The sequence below is a fragment of the Pecten maximus genome, chromosome 5, assembly GCF_902652985.1.
Source record: "Pecten maximus chromosome 5, xPecMax1.1, whole genome shotgun sequence".
Taxonomy (NCBI): domain Eukaryota; kingdom Metazoa; phylum Mollusca; class Bivalvia; order Pectinida; family Pectinidae; genus Pecten; species Pecten maximus.
The window spans coordinates 26,786,628-26,811,368 of record NC_047019.1 but is presented as its reverse complement, the minus strand read 5'-3'; the positions used below and the strand labels follow the sequence as shown (position 1 = coordinate 26,811,368).

Below are 24,741 nucleotides of genomic sequence, written 5' to 3'. Positions count from 1 at the left end.
TTTATCACAAAGTGTAATGTAAATTTCAGTTAACTGGCCCTGTGGAATTTTTTTAAGAAGGTGTAAATTACCTTGTCGACAGTTCCAAAGATGGATGCTCGTGTCTACAGGATGGACTTGTCAGATTCACCCAAAACACTTAGATAAGAATTTACTGCTTAGCCAATCATAGTTTTCTTCTGGTAATAGTTTAAAAGGCACTTTTGCTTCCAAAATTGGAAAAAAAGTAGCAGCTCAAAACATTTCTCAAGGTAGTTGGAACAAATTGATTTTTTTTTTTGACTGAACAATGCACTTGTGCTATTGCATAGGGAGTTCGGGAGTTAAGCTATTGATTGGACTTTGCAGCTTTTATTTAGACAAAATTTTACCTGATTAAGTTGGCATAATCTGTTACATTATGTTTGTTAATCGATGCATGATTTTTACTTTGTCTCGTTTCAGATATAAAAGAAGGGAATTTGAAATCGATTCTAGGATTATTTTTTAGCTTATCGCGTTTCAAACAACAGCAGAAATCACTACACCAGCAGAACAAGGAACACGTACAATCCAAGGTCCAAGCAGGGGAGGTCACTCTTGATAACCAACATTCAGGAATCGGAAGAAACACCCCTCAGCTCAATGGCGGTGAAATGCTATCTAGGTTTGTATATGTGTAGTGTATATTAACTGTCAGGGTTTTTAAATTGGTAGAAAACCTTTAGAAACCAAACAATACGTTAAGATAAATACAATTTGACTTGATATGAAAATTTGATTTTTATAAGATTTATGAAATTTAACAGAGCTTCAATACTATGTTTTGTCCAATAAAGGGGCCGCGGTGGCCGAGTGGTTAAGGTGTCCCGACACTTAATCACTAGCCCTCCACCTCTGGGTTGCGAGTTAGAAACCTACGTGGGGCAGTTGCCAGGTACTGACTGTAGACCAGTGGTTTTTCTCCGGGTACTCCGGCTTTCCTCCACCTCCAAAACCCTGGCACGTCCTTAAATGACCCTGGCTGTTAATAGGACGTTAAACAAAAACAAACCAAACCAATAAAGGCTGACCTTACATGACTTCTACTTACAGACTAATTATTAAAGATTCAATTTAGATGGATTTCCATAAAGATTGGGCTTTATACAAGTTCCAAGTTTCCAGATTAATGGTCAATTTACACAGGTTTCCAGATTAATAGTCATTGTACACAGGTTTCCAGATAAATGGTCAAATTACACCAGTTATTAGATTAATGACCAACTTACAAACATTCCAGATTATTGGTCAATTTACATGGGTTCCAGTTTGATGGTCAATTTACACAGGTTCTAGATTCATGGTCAGTCAAATAGCAAATTAATCTATTGCATAATATTTAAGTCTTAATTATTGATATATATAGTATATATTATAAATAGTACTGAAATAGGCATCTTTTGACTGATTATCAACAGTGTGCATAGTATCATGTGTCATATGTTAGCCTTCAGATCTCAGCTGATTGGACTCACTGACTTGTGTGTGTGTTGATACTATTCTGTGAGATGCCTGAAATTAAGTTTATTAAGTATAATGGGCCTGGTATGGTTTGTCACAAACAAAGAGTGAATCATGCCACTTAATCATACAAGTCTGGGTGTGGAACTCCTCACCAATCAAATAGCATTTCCCTGCCTTATACTCTTACATAGCTTTCCTTGTTCTCTCATCCCTTCTCATCCTCCATCTTCCCCATTTCACATTCTTTGTCCACATCCTTCCCTCCACACCTCTTCCTTCCTTCCTTCCTTTTTCTTGTGTCCTAATTTATTCCATCCATCACTAATACCAATTTTCCTATTCCATCCTAACAATTCTGTCTTCCTTAACTTCCTTAATCCTTCCTTTATTCCTATATTTACTCTATCTGGGATTCCTCCATTTTCTTTACTGTCTTCCCTTGCTCCCCCCCCCCCCCCCCCCCCCCCCCCCCCCCCCAAATTAATTCCTCCGAATGACCATCATTCTCCCCTTGACCGCCTGTACTAATAAAAAAAATCCATAATTCTCAAAATCTCGTGTCCACAAAAGAATTAAGCAAGTTTCAGTAACTGGAGGGCGTTTTTATAACCGCTGGTAACTTAATTACAGGGCTTTCTAGGGTGACAACATAGGACCGAGCCAGTTTGCTGGACATGTGGACACATGTATAATTATGACAGTTACTATGGTGATAACATTTGTAGCCTAATCTTATGGATATGGAATTATTAGGGATATGGAATTGGTAATGTAATGTCGTTACTGTTACAACTGTGGAAACACTCTGACGGTAGGCGGTGAAATTTTAACATGGTCAGACATGAATCATCACTGATGGATCCTAGTGATTTGACCAACTGACCAATAATAATTGTCTAGAAGTATTGATTACTAGGCTCCTGATAGAAATTCCCTATTGACTCAATTCAAACTTTTAATTGTTGAAGAGGAATCTGACCAGCAGGCTTCAATTATAGTCAGCTTGTCTAGATTGATCTCAGTCAGTTACACTTATAGATTCCTAAAATTTTAACATTTGTCTCCTTGAAGACTGTCAAATGTTTGATGCTGTTTATGTTGGTCTTTTCCAAAACCTTTTATGATATCTAAAATAATTTAGGTTAGCACAGAAATAAATAAATTTTTGTTATAAAATTCTGTTAGAAAAATAGACCCATGCACATACAGATATTTCATAAAATGCTACATAGATCACATCAAACAAAATTTAAGAGAAAATTGTGAATTTTGTAGAGTTGTGTCCCTTGAAAAAATTACCAATTTCTTCCTTATCCAACTATGTTTGACATCCTTTACACATGTCATTCATTTCCTGTTGTGCCAATTACTACACCCTACATGTCTGCTACCATTTTGGTTTTATATGTCAGTATTTGAAATATTTCTTCAACAATTTAGAATTATTTTTCTGTGAAGGAAAAATCAACAAAAAAACACCCATTTTACAACTTTCATATACAAACAGTGCCAGCCTGAGTTTCCTCTAATTTGGTCGTAAAATTCTGCATCATCGTTAAGGTTTCATAGAGAAAATGATTGAATGGTTTTGGTAATTAGCTACAAGCTTTAACTAAATTGGAAAAAAAATGACAGTGTTAAGTTAAGTGCAAATGGCTGTGACCTTGAAATGTAATGCCGGATTCTACATTGCCAAATTCCTTGTTATGTTGGTAATGAGAGAACAAATCTTCAGCAGTATAATTGGTCGCAGACATAATGTTGTTGCAATACCAAACCCTAGAATTTTAGTTTGTAGCTTGGAAATATATAAAGTTTCATTAAATCTTTATATGCTCTGTGATAAGGAGATTAGAAATGAATTTTCAAGATAGAATTTATTTAGAGTAAAATTGTCTGTGACAGGATTCTTTGGCTAAATCATTTACTAAATCAAAACCATAAACATATTCAAAATTTCACCAATATTTCTTTTAACGTAATGATTTGTATACCATATTTACAAATATATTCTGAACATTTCCATTCTTGACTTTACAGACACCTGACTTTACAGACACCTGACTTTACTGACATCTGACTTTACTGACACCTGACTTTACTGACTCCTGACTTTACTGACAACTGACTTTACTGACACCTGGCTTTACTGACACATTGCTTTACTGACACATGACTTTACTGACACCTGACTTTGCTGAATCCTGACTTTACTGATACCTGACTTTACTGACACCTGACTTCACAAACACCAGACTTCTCCTTAATTGCTACCTAAATTTCATTTCAACAATTTTAAATACACTTATGTCTTACTGTACTCAAGAAAGTTAATTGTTACATTTGAATTTTTTTGTTTGTTGAAAATGATATTCACAACAATTCAATGTCTCTTCAATTCAGTTTGTCCTAAAGCTTGTAGTTCTAATATTTCATTGGAATTGGGGACATATATGTTTAATATCTTCCTATATAGATGATATGGAAAAATACTATCATTTTGTGTATTTGATGTATAATGATCAGGACAATGTTACTGAGATGACAGAGATGCTCCCCCTTCCCCCTGTCTCATTTATTTCCCCTCCTCTTTCCTGCCATTACCAATTTACCAGACAATCCAGACCTAAATATATACCTCTGATTTCCTCAGAGCTGAAATGGTGTCAATCTGCTGGCGTTACCATTGTTAAATTTAGAGCAATGTACCTTTCAATCTGTCCTGTCCATTTCCGATTCAGCAATTAGCAATGTTGGGCCATGTTCTAACATCCTTGTAATGACTTCAGACAAATCAGCCTAAGGAAGAATAGCCATTTAACTTTGTCAGCATTGGATAAAAAACATACAGCTAATTCAAGTTGGCTGTAACCTTGACCTTATTTTATATGTCATTGTTATACACATTTTCACATTTTCCTTTACTGGTCTCAACTGGCTGTCAGTTTAAGTCCAATTGAACTATTGTGTAACCTCTTTATAATGCCAGGATGGTCATGGGCATTATGATGAGGCTTAGAAATATATGTATGTGAAGTCTGGTTTGAACAGAAATGGTCATGCAGCTAAAACAAGAACCAGAGTTTCTACTGATTGATGAAACAATATGTTTCTACTACTCTGTAAGAAAATCTGTCCCATTTAGCTGTATACAGGCCTATTGCACCTCTTATAAACTTCTCCACCAGCTGTAACTGCATGGTAGCTTTCAAACACATCCTTCCCATTTCTCTTGTTGTTTTTTTACCACTGTTTATTTAATCATACATTTTGATGTAAATGTTAGTGCAATATTTACCAGTGAGATGAGCAAATAGACGAAGGGTCAACAAGATACAAAAATTATATAAAAAATGAATATACAACTTTGGAACCTAACAATCTACAAATGGAAAGAAGTCTGGCCTTGTGACAGAATCTGTCCCATGAGAGATGTCTATATCATTAATTCATTTGCTGTTCCGTAAGTGCGGCTCGTAACGTCCAAATTTTGCTTGGAGCAATTATTGAGTTGGTTATTTTGACGATCGGACATGTGTTTCAAGACCCAAACTTCTTGGCTGATACATTTATATCACAGACTCAATTTGTGACGGACATGTCAAAATTTTATTTGTATCAAAAAGTATTAGATATGGCTGCCTGTAAAATTTATGACCACCAGACAGAGGTCCACAAGTTTATACATCTATGCGTTCTTCTTTACTGTAGACATGATTTGTTAGTTTAGAGTTGGTGTTTAATTCACTCCAAGAAAACTCATGACATTTCTTTTGAAACCATACAGGCATATGAGGATATTGGTAAATAAATAATACTTGAAAATCATGTACAATAGTTACAAACACTTAGAAATGAACACAATTCCTGATTGTCTGCTTCCTTGATATGATGTACTAACAGTTTGCTTTCACAAATAATTAGCTAAAATTGAGTCTCTTTTAAAACATCAAAATAAGATACCTATATTTGGTAACTTGTTATGATGCACTTTAAGTCCAGCTAAATATGTTGGGTGTGTATCCTATTATAGGCAAGTCCTGATTTATTAAGCAGAAATTTCATTATACATTTTGTTTTTAGCTTGCCAAGAGGTCCAGAGGAGCTATTGCTAAACCTCTGGCGTCATTGGCATCCGTAGATAGCTAGGTTAAATTTTTATAAAACTGTAACGAAACCTTTCCCTTGATACTACATTTGCAGACCTGTTGACCTTAACTGTGACCTTTGACCTACTTTTAAAAACTTTAAACCTTCACCCTAGTATGTTAACCATATGAGATAGGGCTTTCATATTTGACAGTTGTGTTCCTTGTGACGAGGCCTTTCGATTGGTACGTAACATTTGTAGTCATGCTGGCTTTGCCTGTGACCTTGAATTACTTTTAATAGAAACAGTTCCAAATTTCAACAAACTCAGCCAGCTATGTTGTCAGTTGACAGACAACTATCGTTGATGTATATATTTGATATAGTGTTGATATGATATTATAAATTGTTGCAGGTTGTGACCTTGATCTACTTTTAATAAAAACAATTCCAAACTTAAACTCTCACTCGGCCTGCTATATTGTCTGCTGACAGACAACTATCGTTGATTTATATAATTGATATAGTGTTGATATGATATTATAAACTGTTTCAGGTTGCCGTCTCCTTTCAAGTCTGGCAGTAAGTGTCCCACTATAACTAACCCATCGTCCAAAGACGGCCAAGCACTCACTTCTACCTCCATCAATAACAGTCGCAACTCAAAATCTCAGAACCACTCCAACGACAAAGTGACACGCTCACAGCTCAATCAACAAAATAACAACATCTCATCATCGTCATCATCATCAGGTAGGTTACATGTTGAGGGATGTGATAGAACTAGAATAACCATTTCGATATTGTATTTTAAGTAAAGTTAAGAAAAGATTTATAGCTTTTGTTTTACTCCTATTATGATCAGTGTTTTATTTGGTTTGGCATTGTGATTACCACATCAGAGTTATCTTCCTAATGTATATTCCAAATATATGCCAAAGTCTATTAACGTGCTCAGATATGTCACTTGAATGCCTTAAGGAAGTCAATCATTAGCCTAGTTCATATATTGAGAATGTGACTTATCCTAGCTTCGACCTAGATTGGTATGGTGATGTCATCGATGTGACCTAGATTAGTATGGCGATATCTTCAATGTGACCTAGATTGGTATGGTGATGTCGTCGATGTGACCTAGATTGGTATGGTGATATCGTCGATGTGACCTAGATTGCTATTGCCAACCCTGGCTTATGACCATTTACTTCCTCTTAGACTATATTACCTCCCCTTTCTGAATGTCAGAATTTGTGGTGAGTTATCTCCCCTTTGATATTTATCCCTCCCTTTCTCTCTATATTCTATTTACAAAAGCTGTCTCATTTTAAAATCTGCTGATTTAACAAACATTGTTATAGGTTAACAGTAATATACTCCAGCAGCTGTTGGAATATTCTGTTTTATGTAACAATTTATATTTTTTTAGTGAGGTAAGAAGCTTAGATTCAAGGCAAAACAAATCAATAACAACAAATCTTTACATTGCAACTTTGCTTCGGATTAAAAAAAATACTTGATGGATTGTGTGCAACAGCTTTAGGCAGTGTGTCAATATTGCCCTCATAAATAGCTCTGCTTCAGAGTATTCCTGCCACACGAGAATCACTGAAGCTTGATCTCAAACAAAACACCTATCAAATATCAAGGTCATATTGTCATATCTAAATTCTATAATGGTATAGATTTTGATGAATTGGTATTCTTTTGATGTAATTATTCCAGAAATTATCTTAGTCAAATCATCTTCCTTTTTTTCCCGATAATCATATTGTCATTTGTGCTATTTTCATTAAATATCCATTAATGTTAGAGTTTATTTAAAATCCAAGATGAGCACCAATTTGTTTGATTGTTGAATACCTTCTCGGACGTCCTTCTTGGACGTCATGGATACTTGTTTAGATTTCAAGGAACTTTGCCCTAATACGCTTGTTACAGTTAACTGTAATTTGGATAAAAAATTCCTTATTCTGAATTCACAGGAGTTATCTTAAACTTGTACAAACCCAGAGGTGCAGTCCATCTAAAAAATATGGTTAAAAAACAAGGATGTGTTTCAAAATTTTAAGCTTGCTGTGCTGCAGCAAGGAGAAGAAAATGCATCTCTTTTAGAATAAGATAAAAAAAGGTGGTCGGTTTACTATAGAACCTGTATTTATTTGAAGGAGTCATCATCTTATTTGGAATCAAAAGTACCAAGGGCATTGATAAGAGTTGATTTAGTATAGATGACATCAGGTCAATTGACCTTTAACTGAACTTATGCTGTACGCTAATTCTGTAATATACTGTAATATGTATCTATGACAGAAAGATATTTCAAAAGTTTTACTCTGCTTGTAGTCCAGAGAGACAGAATTCCGTGAATATTTGAGGTGGAACCAAATTGCTTAAGTCTTGGATACACACGATAAAAGTCTTGTACTTAGTATCAAGGAAATGAAAACTGGTCATTAGTGAGCGGGGTCAAAAGAACCCTTAGATGTTGTGTCATGATGTATATTATATAATATAATTAATGAGAATAAAAAAATTTAAATGAAAATGAAAAATTACATGTACATATAAAACAAAATTGTCCAATCAGATTCTCTGTTTCTAATTTAAGTTTCATTAACTTAATTACATTTTTTCAAAAATTAATTGCGAATCTTTTCCGTCGTGTTTGAGTGTCTATGTGTTCATGTACGTGCCTTGATCCTGTAAACGTGAGAGAGAAATCTCTTGTTGAAAGTCTTATGCCCTGAGGGGGAACACTGTAATTTGTCGGCTGGGTGAGATGAAAACTTTACCTGGACTGATCGAAGGGCTTCTGTAGTTGTCAAACCTATTGTGTAAGGCACTCTCATTCAACCGTATAATTTAAAAATCGATGAGAAAAGACAAGAGATAGATTCTAATTCATCTCCGACCACATTCAGGCAAGTTAACAAAGGAATGAAGCAGGAGAAATTTGGCCAGGTTATGCTCGGATATCACAGAAAGGATTCTGGTGTAACGTGCCCTTATCATCTTAATCTGAATTAGCTGTGAAAGATATATACTTCATTGTGCTTGAAATTAAACTGATTTTGTCATTGTACCAGTGACGACTAAGTACCCTATATTGCTACGGATTAAATATCTCACCATTAGTAGGCCAGAAAGGATAGGCCTCCTCTTGTAGCTTGGGGAGAAAAAACATTTAATAACCTAGTATGTATTCCAGTGGACATTAGAGAAACAGAAGTACCATTGTGTGTATATTTATAGTGCCCGAGATTATTTACTCAAATAGTTATTAATAACATTTAAGTATCTGGAGAAGATTTCATTTAACAAATTACACCCCTACAGGGCTAAATTGATGGATATCAAAATGAGGGCTTATTTTTAACATAAATATCAGATGGAGTGGATTTAAAACAAACTCAGCCAGTCAGAGGCATACATCATAACTTTCAATGTCAGTAAGCCTTTCTGATGGAGCGTACACCTTTCTGGTCAGCCACGGTGAGTCTTTCTGATAGAGTGTACACGTTGATGGAGTGTACATAGTTCTGGTCAGCCACGGTGAGTCTTTCTGATAGAGTGTACACGTTGATGGTGAGTACATAGTTCTGGTCAGCCACGGTGAGCCTTTCTGATGGTACACATTTCTGGCTAGCCACAGTGAGCCTTTCTGATGGAGTGTACATAGCTCTGGCTAGCCACAGTGAGCCTTTCTGATGGAGTGTACATGTTTTGGGCCAGCTATAGTGAGCCTTTCTGATGAAGTGTACATGTTTTGGGCCAGCTAGAGTGAGCCTTTCTGATGAAGTGTACATGTTTTGGGCCAGCTAGAGTGAGCCTTTCTGATGAAGTGTACACATTTCTGGTCATCAACGGAAAAGCCCTGTTGTGTTGTATTCTGCATTTATAATTTCTCAGTGTTGAAATGATTGAAGATTGGACTTATGAACCTGGAGAAATCAGTGTGTATTTTTGAAGTGTACCCTGGCACTTATTTTAAAGGCCTTACGATAATAAATTCAACATGGACCTGTCACTTTCGATTATTGGGCATGTTTAATGACAGATATAATTTTATACTTGAATAGGCCTTCATATTTTATCTATAGACTCTATGTGAGGTCAATATCCTATATTCCGTTTCTTGGGAGCTGAATATATAATCAACTGCATAATTATAAACAGTCTTTAAAGAAATTAAAAGGCTGATATTTATTTCTCGTGGACTTTTCGGCACCTATAATTTTGAGCACACACATTTATGAGCTAAAATCTCCAAGCAGATAATTGGAAATGGATATGACCCTCCCACAAGGTTCCAGTCGAAAGTGACCTGTCTTTTTTTTCCTGGTGGACTGAACCTCTCTGAGAGCACAATTGAATTGTGCCAGCTGTATCGGGCTCCGATCTTGTCTCAGCTGTCGATGGTGTTAGTGAGACTACTGTAGTCAGCCCAGGCCGCCAGCTACAACTGTATAACTGTGTCAATTTGAAAATCAATGTGTGTGTTTTTTTTATTTAGTTTTTTTTTTATATTGGGTCTCTGATCATTTAGAGGAGAACTCCCATTGAGATGGAAAGCTAATGATCGGGTGTAAAGTTGACGCTCCACTGAGCAAGTGTGTACACATTGTACTCCTGTGTAGGAAAGTCAGTGTTGACGTAGAGGCTACTGGAGAAACATGTTAAGGTCAGGCGACTGTTGATGAAGCTGTACGATGATGTAGACTGTTGATGAAGCTGTACGATGATGTACAGACATAAACAAGGCTTTTTGCTCTGTTTAGAATTTGTTATTTAGTGAATGTGTTTGGGATGTACCTTATTCTCTCCAAAATGAAGATTGATATGTAAGCCTTTACAAAATGGATTTTATCTGATGGTGCAGGTTTGAGGTATGTATAGTGTGTGTATGTCTTGTATTTTAACTACAGGTATCATCCATTTATGCTACAGGACATGTCAGCTGACAGTCAAATCCGATTTTTGTATTCACCAGTGTACTGTATCAATGTCTATTATTGTGTAGATATAGTGCTTTACATCTCAAAGTTCAAATCGGGTTTAAAATTGGTTCTGTAAACAGTCATACAACATAATGTAGTTCACCTTTAGGGGTGTAGTAAAGACATTCTCTCAGAAACTTGTAATTACATGAATGTCTCCTAAAGCAAATTTAATATATTTTGAAAATGTTTTATATGAGGAAATAATAAATGTCTCTGAGGCAGGTTCATGGTGTTTTGAAACAAATTTGGACACATTATATCTATTTCTCGGACAGGTTCTGGTAGGATATCAAATATATGCTACCTTCTGAATTAGGTAGAAAATGTTTATGAAATGTATGATTTTTTTAATGACAGTCATTTACAGTTTTCATCATACTGTCAAAAATTATTTTCCATAAGATGAATGTAGTACATTGTGATTTTTTAGGATTCAATTGGTTATGGCCCTTCTATACAAGAAGATATGAAAAATATCCACATGCAGTGCATATGGGCTATGATATAGACATTATATACACATGATTTGATGGACTGTGAAACTTACTCGGCCTCTGTTGGTAGTCATTTACATGTAAATGTCATTCTGTCAGTCAGATGCTATGGAACACAGATGTCATCAATGTTTATTTCAGAATCATAACTTTACACACATTGTCAGCTATCCTTTACAAGTACTTTCAGTTTTCCTTTCTGGTGTACATTTAGTTAACAATCCATCACTGGACAATGGGCTCTCTAGGGGCTCCCTGTGGCATTAACTATTTCTATAGTTCAACTGGGTCTCACTGTGGCATTAACTATTTCTATAGTTTGACTGGGTCCCCCTGTGGCATTAACTATTTCTCTAGTTCCATGTGGGCTCCCTGTAGCATTAACTATTTCTATAGTTCCACTTGGTCTCCCTGTGGCATTAACTGTTTCTATAGTTCCATGGCGGCCCCCTGTGGCATTAACTGTTTCAATAGTTCCACTTGGTCTCCTTGTGTCATTAACTGTTTCTATAGTTCCACTTGGTCTCCCTGGGGCATTAACTATTTCTAAAGTTCCACTTGGTCTCCCTGTAGCATTAACTATTTCTCTAGTTCCATGTGGGCTCCCTGTGGCATTAACTTTTTCTATAGTTCCACTGGGTCTCCCTGTGGCATTAACTGTTTCAATAGTTCCACTTGGTCTCCCTGTAGCATTAACTATTTCTCTAGTTCCATGTGGGCTCCCTGTAGCATTAGCTATTTCTATAGTTCCACTGGGTCTCCCTGTAGCATTAACTATTTCTATAGTTCCACTGGGTCTCCCTGTGGCATTAACTGTTTCAATAGTTCCACTTGGTCTCCCTGTAGCATTAACTATTTCTCTAGTTCCATGTGGGCTCCCTGTGGCATTGACTTTTTCTATAGTTCCACTGGGTCTCCCTGTGGCATTAACTATTTCTATAGTTCCACTTGGTCTCCCTGTGGCATTAACTATTTCTCTGGTTCCATGTGGGCTCCCTGTGGCATTAACTGTTTCTATAGTTCCACTTGGTCTCCCTGTGGCATTAACTATTTCTATAGTTCCACTGGGTCTCCCTGTGGCATTAACTATTTCTATAGTTCCACTTGGTCTCCCTGTGGCATTAACTATTTCTATAGTTCCACTGGGTCTCCCTGTGGCATTAACTATTTCTATAGTTCCACTTGGTCTCCCTGTGGCATTAACTATTTCTATAGTTCCACTGGGTCTCCCTGTGGCATTAACTATTTCTATAGTTCCACTTGGTCTCCCTGTAGCATTAACTGTTTCTATAGTTCCACTTGGTCTCCCTGTAGCATTAACTGTTTCTATAGTTCCACTTGGTCTCCCTGTGGCATTAACTATTTCTATAGTTCCACTGGGTCTCCCTGTAGCATTAACTGTTTCTATAGTTCCACTTGGTCTCCCTGTGGCATTAACTGTTTCTATAGTTCCACTTGGTCTCCCTGTAGCATTAACTGTTTCTATAGTTCCACTTGGTCTCCCTGTGGCATTAACTATTTCTATAGTTCCACTTGGTCTCCCTGTGGCATTAACTATTTCTATAGTTCCACTTGGTCTCCCTGTGGCATTAACTATTTCTATAGTTCCACTGGGTCTCCCTGTGGCATTAACTATTTCTATAGTTCCACTTGGTCTCCCTGTAGCATTAACTGTTTCTATAGTTCCACTTGGTCTCCCTGTAGCATTAACTGTTTCTATAGTTCCACTTGGTCTCCCTGTGGCATTAACTATTTCTATAGTTCCACTGGGTCTCCCTGTAGCATTAACTGTTTCTATAGTTCCACTTGGTCTCCCTGTGGCATTAACTGTTTCTATAGTTCCACTTGGTCTCCCTGTAGCATTAACTATTTCTCTAGTTCCATGTGGGCTCCCTGTAGCATTAACTATTTCTATAGTTCCACTTGGTCTCCCTGTGGCATTAACTGTTTCTATAGTTCCACTTGGTCTCCCTGTAGCATTAACTATTTCTCTGGTTCCATGTGGGCTCCCTGTAGCATTGACTTTTTCTATAGTTCCACTTGGTCTCCCTGTAGCATTTACTATTTCTATAGTTCCACTTGGTCTCCCTGTGGCATTAACTATTTCTATAGTTCCACTTGGTCTCACTGTGGCATTAACTGTTTCTATAGTTCCATGGCGGCCCCCGTTGGCATTAACTGTTTCTATAGTTCCACTGGGTCTCCTGGTGGCATGAACTGTTTCTAAAGTTTTTATATGGGCTCCTGGTGGCATTAACTATTTCTAAAGTTTTTATATCGGCTCCTGGTGGCATTAACTATTTCTAAAGTTTTTATATGGGCTCCTGGTGGCATGAACTATTTCTAGACATCTTTTCTAGACTGGATTTGTAGAGAAAGTCTTTGTATTTGAAAACTGAATGAAAATAAAAATATAAGTAAAAAAAATCATTGTTCGACTGACGAAATCTTTGTCAAATATTTACAAGCCTTCAATGATAGACAAAATGAGAAATCTTACTCTGAATTCTATTTTATCCCAGTTTGATAAAATGAAATGTTTTGGATTATAACTTACACCAATCAGTCAATGCATGTAGAAACTCCTACAGGTGGTGTTGGGAATTAATGCTAAACAACCAATACATCATAGTTGTCATTTTATTTAAATTTTGATGTACGACCACAATTCATTGATGAAAATAAGTCTTGATTAATATGCTGTGCAATACAATATTAAACTTGATGTCTGTCATCTGTTTTAATCCCAGTTACAGCATAATGATGCACTTTCCATAAGAACATGTTTGGTTAGCTTTTAAAGTCAATAGTGCAAATGTTCAAGCATGATTTTTGAGAAATGCTTTAGATTTAGATACATATTTTTTCTTCAATTAACTATATTTATGTAGGTGTATATTTGATTTTTAATTTGGATAACAAGATTGATTACATGTGTTTACTTAATTTAAGATAACCATACTTTAGCGTCTAGCCCCATGTTTAACACTGGGTTGTTTTGAGTCGGTCTATGGAAGCCTTCACACCTTTTCTCATCTCTAGCCCCATGTTTAACACTCGGGTTGTTTTAAGTCGGTCTATGGAAGCCTTCACACCTTTTCTCATCTCTAGCCCCATGTTTAACACTGGGTTGTTTTGAGTCTATGGAAGCCTTCACACCTTTCTCATCTCTAGCCCCATGTTTAACACTGGGTTGTTTTGAGTCGGTCTATGGAAGCCTTCACACCTTTTCTCATCTCTAGCCCCATGTTTAACACTGGGTTGTTTTGAGTCTATGGAAGCCTTCACACCTTTCTCATCTCTAGCCCCATGTATAACATCAGGTTGTTTTTAGTCTATGGAAGCCTTCACACCTTTTCTCATCTCTAGCCCCATGTTTAACACTCGTTGTTTTAAGTCGGTCTATGGAAGCCTTCACACCTTTTCTCATCTCTAGCCCCATGTTTAACACTCGGTTGTTTTGAGTCGGTCTATGGAAGCCTTCACACCTTTTCTCATCTCTAGCCCCATGTTTAACACTCGGTTGTTTTGAGTCGGTCTATAGAAGCCTTCACACCTTTTCTCATCTCTAGCCCCATGTATAACACTGGTTTGTTTTGAGTCGGTCTATGGAAGCCTTCACACCTTTTCTCATACACTGGGTTGTTTTGAGTCTATAGAAGCCTTCACACCTTTCTCATCTCTAGCCCCATGTTTAACACTCGGTTGTTTTGAGTCTATAGAAGCCTTCACACCTTTTCTCATCTCTAGCCCCATGTTTAACACTGGGTTGTTTTGAGTCGGTCTATGGAAGCCTTCTCACCTTTTCTCATCTCTAGCCCCATGTTTAACACTCGGTTGTTTTGAGTCGGTCTATGGAAGCCTTCACACCTTTTCTCATCTCTAGCCCCATGTTTAACACTGGGTTGTTTTGAGTCTATAGAAGCCTTCACACCTTTCTCATCTCTAGCCCCATGTTTAACACTGGGTTGTTTTGAGTCTATAGAAGCCTTCACACCTTTCTCATCTCTAGCCCCATGTTTAACACTGGGTTGTTTTGAGTCGGTCTATGGAAGCCTTCACACCTTTTCTCATCTCTAGCCCCATGTTTAACACTCGGTTGTTTTGAGTCGGTCTATGGAAGCCTTCACACCTTTTCTCATCTCTAGCCCCATGTTTAACACTGGATTGTTTTGAGTCGGTCTATAGAAGCCTTCACACCTTTTCTCATCTCTAGCCCCATGTATAACACTCGGTTGTTTTGAGTCGGTCTATGGAAGCCTTCACACCTTTTCTCATCTCTAGCCCCATGTTTAACACTGGGTTGTTTTGAGTCGGTCTATGGAAGCCTTCACACCTTTTCTCATCTCTAGCCCCATGTTTAACACTGGGTTGTTTTGAGTTGGTCTATAGAAGCCTTCACACCTTTTCTCATCTTTAGCCCCATGTTTAACACTGGGTTGTTTTGAGTCGGTCTATGGAAGCCTTCACACCTTTTCTCATCTCTAGCCCCATGTTTAACACTCGGTTGTTTTGAGTCGGTCTATAGAAGCCTTCACACCTTTTCTCATCTCTAGCCCCATGTTTAACACTGGGTTGTTTTGAGTCGGTCTATAGAAGCCTTCACACCTTTTCTCATCTCTAGCCCCATGTTTGACACTCGATTGTTTTGAGTCGGTCTATAGAAGCCTTCACACCTTTTCTCATCTCTAGCCCCATGTTTAACACTGGGTTGTTATGAGTCGGTCTATGGAAGCTTTCACACCTTTTCTCATCTCTAGCCCCATGTTTAACACTCGGTTGTTTTGAGTCGGTCTGTAGGAGCCTTCACACCTTTTCTCATCTCTAGCCCCATGTATAACACTCGGTTGTTTTGAGTCGGTCTATAGAAGCCTTCACACCTTTTCTCATCTCTAGCCCCATGTTTAACACTGGGTTGTTTTGAGTCGGTCTATGGAAGCCTTCACACCTTTTCTCATCTCTAGCCCCATGTTTAACACTGGGTTGTTTTGAGTCGGTCTATGGAAGCCTTCACACCTTTTCTCATCTCTAGCCCCATGTTTAACACTCGGTTGTTTTGAGTCGGTCTATGGAAGCCTTCACACCTTTTCTCATCTCTAGCCCCATGTTTAACACTGGGTTGTTTTGAGTCTATAGAAGCCTTCACACCTTTCTCATCTCTAGCCCCATGTTTAACACTCGGTTGTTTTGAGTCGGTCTATAGAAGCCTTCACACCTTTGCTCATCTCTAGCCCCATGTTTAACACTGGGTTGTTTTGAGTCGGTCTATGGAAGCCTTCACACCTTTCTCATCTCTAGCCCCATGTTTAACACTGGGTTGTTATGAGTCGGTCTATGGAAGCCTTCACACCTTTTCTCATCTCTAGCCCCATGTTTAACACTGGGTTGTTTTGAGTCGGTCTATGGAAGCCTTCACACCTTTTCTCATCTCTAGCCCCATGTTTAACACTCGGTTGTTTTGAGTCGGTCTATGGAAGCCTTCACACCTTTTCTCATCTCTAGCCCCATGTTTAACACTGGGTTGTTTTGAGTCTATAGAAGCCTTCACACCTTTCTCATCTCTAGCCCCATGTTTAACACTCGGTTGTTTTGAGTCGGTCTATAGAAGCCTTCACACCTTTGCTCATCTCTAGCCCCATGTTTAACACTGGGTTGTTTTGAGTCGGTCTATGGAAGCCTTCACACCTTTCTCATCTCTAGCCCCATGTTTAACACTGGGTTGTTATGAGTCGGTCTATGGAAGCCTTCACACCTTTTCTCATACACTGGGTTGTTTTGAGTCTATAGATGCCTTCACACCTTTGCTCATCTCTAGCCCCATGTTTAACACTCGGTTGTTTTGAGTCGGTCTATAGAAGCCTTCACACCTTTGCTCATCTCTAGCCCCATGTATAACACTGGGTTGTTTTGAGTCGGTCTATGGAAGCCTTCACACCTTTTCTCATCTCTAGCCCCATGTTTAACACTGGGTTGTTTTGAGTCGGTCTATGGAAGCCTTCACACCTTTTCTCATCTCCAGCCCCATGTTTAACACTCGGTTGTTTTGAGTCGGTCTATGGAAGCCTTCACACCTTTTCTCATCTCTAGCCCCATGTTTAACACTGGGTTGTTTTGAGTCGGTCTATGGAAGCCTTCACACCTTTTCTCATCTCTAGCCCCATGTTTAACACTGGGTTGTTTTGAGTCGGTCTATGGAAGCCTTCACACCTTTTCTCATCTCTAGCCCCATGTTTAACACTGGGTTGTTTTGAGTCGGTCTATGGAAGCCTTCACACCTTTTCTCATCTCTAGCCCCATGTTTAACACTCGGTTGTTTTGAGTCGGTCTATGGAAGCCTTCACACCTTTTCTCATCTCTAGCCCCATGTATAACACTGGGTTGTTTTGAGTCTATAGATGCCTTCACACCTTTCTCATCTCTAGCCCCATGTATAACATCAGGTTGTTTTGAGTCTATAGAAGCCTTCACACCTTTTCTCATCTCTAGCCCCATGTATAACATCAGTTTGTTTTGAGTCGGTCTATGGAAGCCTTCACACCTTTTCTCATCTCTGTCACTGATGGCGTTTACCTTATTGATCATTTGTAGTGTCCTATTGATCTACCAATCCATGTATTGACGCTTCAATCAGACGGATGAGATTTATAGGATGAAAGGGTAGTGTTATTTATAGGGACAAATCATACCATTGATCTGGCTACCTTTCTATATCGAGATGTAGACATCTCAATGCTGGTTAGAAACTATATGAGACAAAGTATCGCCTGTGGGGGTGGGGGAGACATTGCCCTTGTAAAGTAGGCGGAACAGTAAAGTAAAAGGAAGCACATTTATTATTAGTGTGACCACCTGTCAATAGTGACCACTTACATGTATTTATCAATCACCTGTTTATAATGACCAACACCTGTCTGTCTATAGTGACCAACACCTGTCTATAGTGACCAACACCTGTCTATAGTGACCAACACCTGTCTGTATATAGTGACCAACACATGTCTGTCTATAGTGACCAACACATGTCTGTCTATAGTGACCAACACATGTCTGTATATAGTGACCAACACCTGTCTGTCTATAGTGACCAACACATGTCGGTCTATAGTGACCAACACCTGTCTGTCTATAGTGACCAACACATGTCTGTCTATAGTGACCAACACCTGTCTGTCTATAGTGACCGACACCTGTCTGTCTATAGTGACCAACACATGTCTGTCTATAGTGACCAACACATGTCTGTCTATAGTGACCGACACCTGTCTGTCTATAGTGACCAACACCTGTCTGTCTATAGTGACCAACACATGTCTGTCTATAGTGACCAACACCTGTCTGTCTATAGTGACCGACACCTGTCTGTCTATAGTGACCAACACATGTCTGTCTATAGTGACCAACACCTGTCTGTCTATAGTGACCAACACCTGTCTGTCTATAGTGACCAACACCTGTCTGTCTATAGTGACCAACACCTGTCTGTCTATAGTGACCGACACCTGTCTGTCTATAGTGACCAACACCTGTCTGTCTATAGTGACCGACACCTGTCTGTCTATAGTGACCAACACCTGTCTGTCTATAGTGACCGACACCTGTCTGTCTATAGTGACCAACACCTGTCTGTTTATAGAGGTACTGTAACCTGTAAATGTTGACCACCTGTATTAGCTAGTATCGGCTAATTACCTCGTCAGTAGATGACCACAGGTATGTCCAGTCAGGTGATAGGAGAAGACTGGGATATTGATCACAAACTTATAAGGAGATGGCATAGCATTTTATGACTGAATATGTACAATATGGAACCATTATAAACCATATCTAGTCATTCTTAGCCAATTATCTAGTAGCCAATATAAACTCCTTCTGATCATAATGTACTGTGCCATATCTAGTCATTATGTACTGTACCATATCTAGTCATTATGTACTGTACTATATCTAGTCATTATGTACTGTACCATATCTAGTCATTATGTACTGTACTATATCTAGTCATAATGTACTGTACCATATCTAGTCATTATGTACTGTACTATATCTAGTCATTATGTACTGTACCATATCTAGTCATTATGTACTGTACCATATCTAGTCATTATGTACTGTACTATATCTAGTCATTATGTACTGTACCATATCTAGTCATTATGTACTGTACCATATCTAGTCATAATGTACTGTACCATATCTAGTCATTATGTACTGTACCATATCTAGTCATTATGTACTGTACTATATCTAGTCATTATGTACTGTACCATATCTAGTCATTATGTACCATATCTAGTCATTATGTACTGTACCATATCTAGTCATTATGTACCATATCTAGTCATTATGTACCATATCTAGTCATTATGTACCATATCTAGTCATTATGTACCATATCTAGTCACTACACTCATATCTGGTGGTTATACTGTTAACATTGACCCTCAATTGACTTGTGCTTTATTTTCCCAGTGCCGTATAGAAATTAAGCTCTACAAATACCTGTGACCATCCTTGTCCATCTGACTGGTGGCCTGACAAATAGCCCATAGAGAATGACTATGTTATCAGCTTAAGGGATAATCAGTGTTTATTCCTGTATCAATTAAAAGGTAATCCTATTCAGAAACATCCAACACAGACTTCACTTTAGTAAAGCTTTGTGTGATCCTTCAGATAGACTTTTCTTCTGTTTGTCTAGCCGACAAAGGTTAATCATGTTGAAGGTGAAAGACTTTGAAGAGGTCATTTTCAGGGATGAGGGATATGGAATAATTTTATGGAATGATTAATTCAAACAGACAAAAATCCTGATTGTTTTTTAGATTGGCAAAATGTTAGATAATCTTGTAGAGTTGTATTAAAAATGTGAAATTGTATAGAGTTGGGGGAAAAGAAATACCTGTACACAGGTAAAAATATTCAAAAATACAACAATGTGTTTGTCAGGATCACAGGTGTTGTAGAAAACTGTAAAAAGACAAAAGTGTCATAAATTCTTTATTTACCAAACCTCTTAGGCAGGTGTTGGCAGTGTTACTGTGTGTACTAATCTGTACATATAAATGGTGCGATATATATGACCCTGAAGGGGTCAGCTTGACCAGGCACTTAGTAAGGACACCTATGATTGTTCACTAAGTAACTGACCATTTGAATTAAAAGTATTTGTATCTGTAAATCAATCTTGTTGACCAGTGCAGTGTCAAATTGACCACCAGAACTTGTCAATTAAGAATGTTTGGTTTGAATCAGTTCTGTACAAACAAGAAAGCAGTGGTCATTTTCAGATCAGTATTTGTACTATAACTTTAAACACCTGGCTGGAATCAAATGATTCTCATGAAATGTTAAGGTTATCAGTGTCCAAATCCTTAAAGCCTGGTCATTACATGGATGCCAAATGACCATTGGTCAATTGCGCCATACTGGACAAGTGGAGGTCTACCCAGTCATTGCTTTCTTCTTTGCTACTGGTTGTAATCTGAAGATGTAGTGGTCAAGCTATAGTCCATTCAGTAAGTACCCTATAATTAAGGCTAATTTTCAGGTGGTCAAGGGGTCACTCTGTGCACCTATTGATCCAGGCCCATAAACCAAGTGATTGGTTTCTAAGTATCTATACAATAATGACCACATGAAATTGACATCTGAGGTTAGAGGTCAAATTGTTGGTGGTCATCAAGATGACAGTATATGCATATATGTTTACACTGGTCAGTTCCTACCATAAACAACCAGCCTCATGGTGGTCAGTGATGGTCTCTGTTGTACTTCCTGTATATAACTGTATAATTTAGCTGTTGGTAACCTTATCTGTGAGGGACCACTTCTGATCTGCCTTTGTCCAGTAGGATCTCCTGGCCCCTGATTCTTGTCTGTTAGTAACATGTGCCCTGGACATGTTGTGTTTGTTTTCCTTCAAAGCTAAGATAACCATACTGGACACTGATACAAACTGACCAGTGTTTGACCAGTGAAAGGCTGAAGAGAATCTTTGTTTCTTTGTTCGAGGTCATTTGTTGCTGTTTGTTGCTGTATAAATACGTTACTAAGCAACTGTGCAGATTTTTCTGTGGGATATAGTTTTTGTGTGTTTGAACAAAATCAGTGAAGCTGGATACTTTCGAGAACAATGGAAATTTTGACTTGGACATTTGGGAATTAAAAGTGTTACTTGATGGTAAGTGGATTTGATAGAGATACCGATGGGATGGTTTCAGGGTAAGGGTGTATAGATCATAGGTCATCTGATTTCAGGATTGCCAATATATTTTGTAACCATTATATTTTGAAATATGACATATCTTTATGTTAAATTATTACCATTATAAAATTGGTTGTTAAATGAGTGTTGGAGAGGGCAACTCCATCTGGTAGGAAATGTACCTATCAGCTGTCGATGTGTTTGAAATGTGACATCTGTCATGTGGTAAATGATTTCATTATAGAAAACTGGTGCCAAGATAGTAAGAAAGTAATGTAATTAGTGTTTTAATGGTCTAATGGGACCTGAGAACCATTATATCCACATTTAATGAGGACTAGGTACAATAAACTTGTACATATATTTGAGCCTTATCAGGAGATTATCTTTCGTTGTTATCAATGTACCTGTGTTATAGGGGACTGCCATGGTAACATTTTATAAAAAAATTTAATTTTTTCATAATGAATGATCTTCATTATGATAGTACAAGAAATGCACACCATGAAATCAAATGGTTACAAATTCAAAATATATAGATATAGAAGAAAAAAAAATATATATATAAATATATAGAAGAAAGAAAAAACAATTTACAATTTATTATACAAACATAATTAACATACGATTGATATACATATGCAATTAAACTTTATATCTATTGAACAACTCCTGATAATGATGATAATATAAACCCTAGTCTGTTCCTTCCCCTAACACCACTCACAAATATCCATCCCAACTAAAACTTAGCTCCTCCTGGGAATGAGGTCACCAATTAGAAGCCTTAGTAACCCCCTCCCCCCTCCCCTCTCTCTCAACATCCCTTTCTACCTCCCACCTAGAAACCCCTGCATGCTGATGAACTCATTGTGTAACGATCAAGGTCATATTTCCTGGCCCAATAAAACTCCATATTAGATTATAGGCTACTGTATATTAGATTATATTAGATAAATATAGGGCAATATTCTGTAATGTACGTTACTAAGGTGTGGGCTTCAGTCTACCTACCATAAAATAGTTATTATTTGAATTACGTCATACATTTTGGCAGTGTTTCTTATTTTTTGACTGTTTTTTCTCAAAGCATATGATATTTGTAGCCATGCAACTTGCAGAAATGCTTTAACTCTGAAAGAGTTATCTCCCTTCGTTGAAAAAAGTTATATGTGGTATGTTCTGTTGCAAAATTGAAAATAGAAGCCAATTCTATCTGTAAATCTTATTTTTATATATGATTAAACATGACGGTCAATTACACTGAAACTAAGTGAATGTCAATACATTTAACCCCAACAAAACAAGTTGTTTTTTATGGAAACAATGAGATTTTTTGTGACCATGTGGTATGTATCCATTTGAGTGACAGTTGAACAGGTGAGGGATAATGAAGCTGATGACAGTTGACTTTATCTATGTTTTATGAGGCATTGAACTGCATTCTATTGATATTCAACGTGAATATGAATGCCAACTGGTGTCACAATCATATGGTAACAGGTCACTTGATCAGACTCTTCATCACTGACCTCATCACTGCATGGAACTGTGATAATGCATGATGAGAATTGGAGTCAAATGGGGTTCAATATTTATTAAAAAGAAATGTCCCAATAATCAATAGATTACTGGTGCATATTTAACATCAATAATGAAATTGATAACTGGATCTCTTTCATGCTTGTGTCCTGTGGTGTAGATTTCGGCAGATGTTTCAGATTAGTGGTCGTTGATTTCCTGTTGTTCATTGGACCATGAATACAAAGAGGTTTTATCCTGGTAATCCTGTGTACATAACATTTGGAGTAGGGTGTACAGCTAATCTCTGTAGATATATTGTGATATCTTATGGTATCTTAGGGCTTTACCTCAGGTTGTGAAAATAATGGAATAAAATTATTTATCTGTGTTATAAATATGACCATTCTAATGTTTGCAACACAGATGTTTCATGTGGACTGATCAAAAGTATATATCATAAAAAAACTTTAAGAATAATTGAAATTTTCTACGTTACGTGAAAATATTATTTCAGTTAAAAAAAAGAAAGATTTTTATACTGAAATCATTTATACAATCTAATAAAGATAATTAATGTCCATGTTGAAATATTTAAATAACATGTATTTCAAAATACACATATTCTTGGGGGGAAATATTTGGCTATATATTTGATTTTTTCTTTGACACGAATATAATGTTTTGAATTGAGTTATGCATTAACGATGTTATAAGAAAATTTTTAAATTATGCCGATAGCTTTTTACAGTATAAACAGATGGTCTTGCACTTATGATAGTTTTTATTAGTTTGTAAGCTTCTAGTTGAATAGGAAAAGAGAATGATTACTTGAAGCTTATAGTTATACAACCACTACTGTTGGCACATGTGATGCATTTTAATGTCGTGAACTCGACAGATGTTTTAGAAATAAAATTTGAATAGAATTTTTATTGCACATTTCATAGGATGAAATACAAGTCTTAAAGAAGGGCTTTTTCGTTTTATGTTCATTTATTTTTAAGAACAAAAATATTGTTTCTTGAAGTTTAAAAATAATGATTTGGCATATACGTTTGTAAAAAATTCTATTATTAAGTTGATCATAATTATAGGACAACTGTACATGTTGAAAATCATCAGTTTTCATTATAGATATTATATAACATCGTAAACATGTCGTATACTATAATAGTCATTAGTATATAGGTTATTTTCCAGTCATATGATGTAGGTAAATTGTTTCAGCCAGGTTAACGAGAAACATGTCAATTTTATGATGTATGAATCCCTGAGATGTTACCCGTAAGGAAAGGCACTCTCCAATGGCTCTCATACACCTGTAATTAACAGTGGAGTTACCTGAGATACACCTGTAATTAACAGGAGTTACCTGAGATACACCTGTAATTTACAGAGGAGTTGCCTGTCCTATTAAACCCACACATTGGGATATATACACACTCTTATTAAACAGATTTTATATTAAGATATATCACCTAAATATGACATCATACCTTTTTGATGTCCTTTTGATGTAGATAGGTAAAAAATAGCTCACCTGCTTAAAGTATTAAAAGTGAAACCTTACCTGTGTTAGTTCTGACATATAAGATGTTGAAACAAGATAGTGACTCTGTGGGTAGCTGGATATTAGGGGTAGTTTACCTGTACTCTGATAAGATAACATACAAATGTGTCTACTCCCATCTTATTAAAACACCTGTTCAAATACAATCATAATATTTTCTTTGATCTCTGCATACCTGTTGTTAGAGACCTGTAAGGGACCTATCAGAAGGTTACCTGGCCAATTAACTTGACCTCAGTTACCTGGAGGGTATGTCTGTGTAGGAGCCAAGAGGTGTATCTTTGTGTGTAAACATTTACCTTCTGGTCCTGATGAGCAACACGTGTGATATTATGGTTTAATTTTATGTGTGATGTATTTACGATTTGTTTATAA

General features: G+C 37.1%; 1 protein-coding gene across 1 annotated transcript in view; it reads left to right on the top strand.

The window, feature by feature from the left end:
• LOC117327693 (neuron navigator 2-like) overlaps nt 1-24,741 on the top strand; it is a 229,054-nt gene that overhangs the window by 71,235 nt on the left and 133,078 nt on the right. Inside the window, 2 exon segments of the mRNA XM_033884802.1 lie at nt 445-646; nt 6,131-6,327. Of these exon segments, the coding sequence (XP_033740693.1) occupies nt 445-646; nt 6,131-6,327 (399 nt within the window).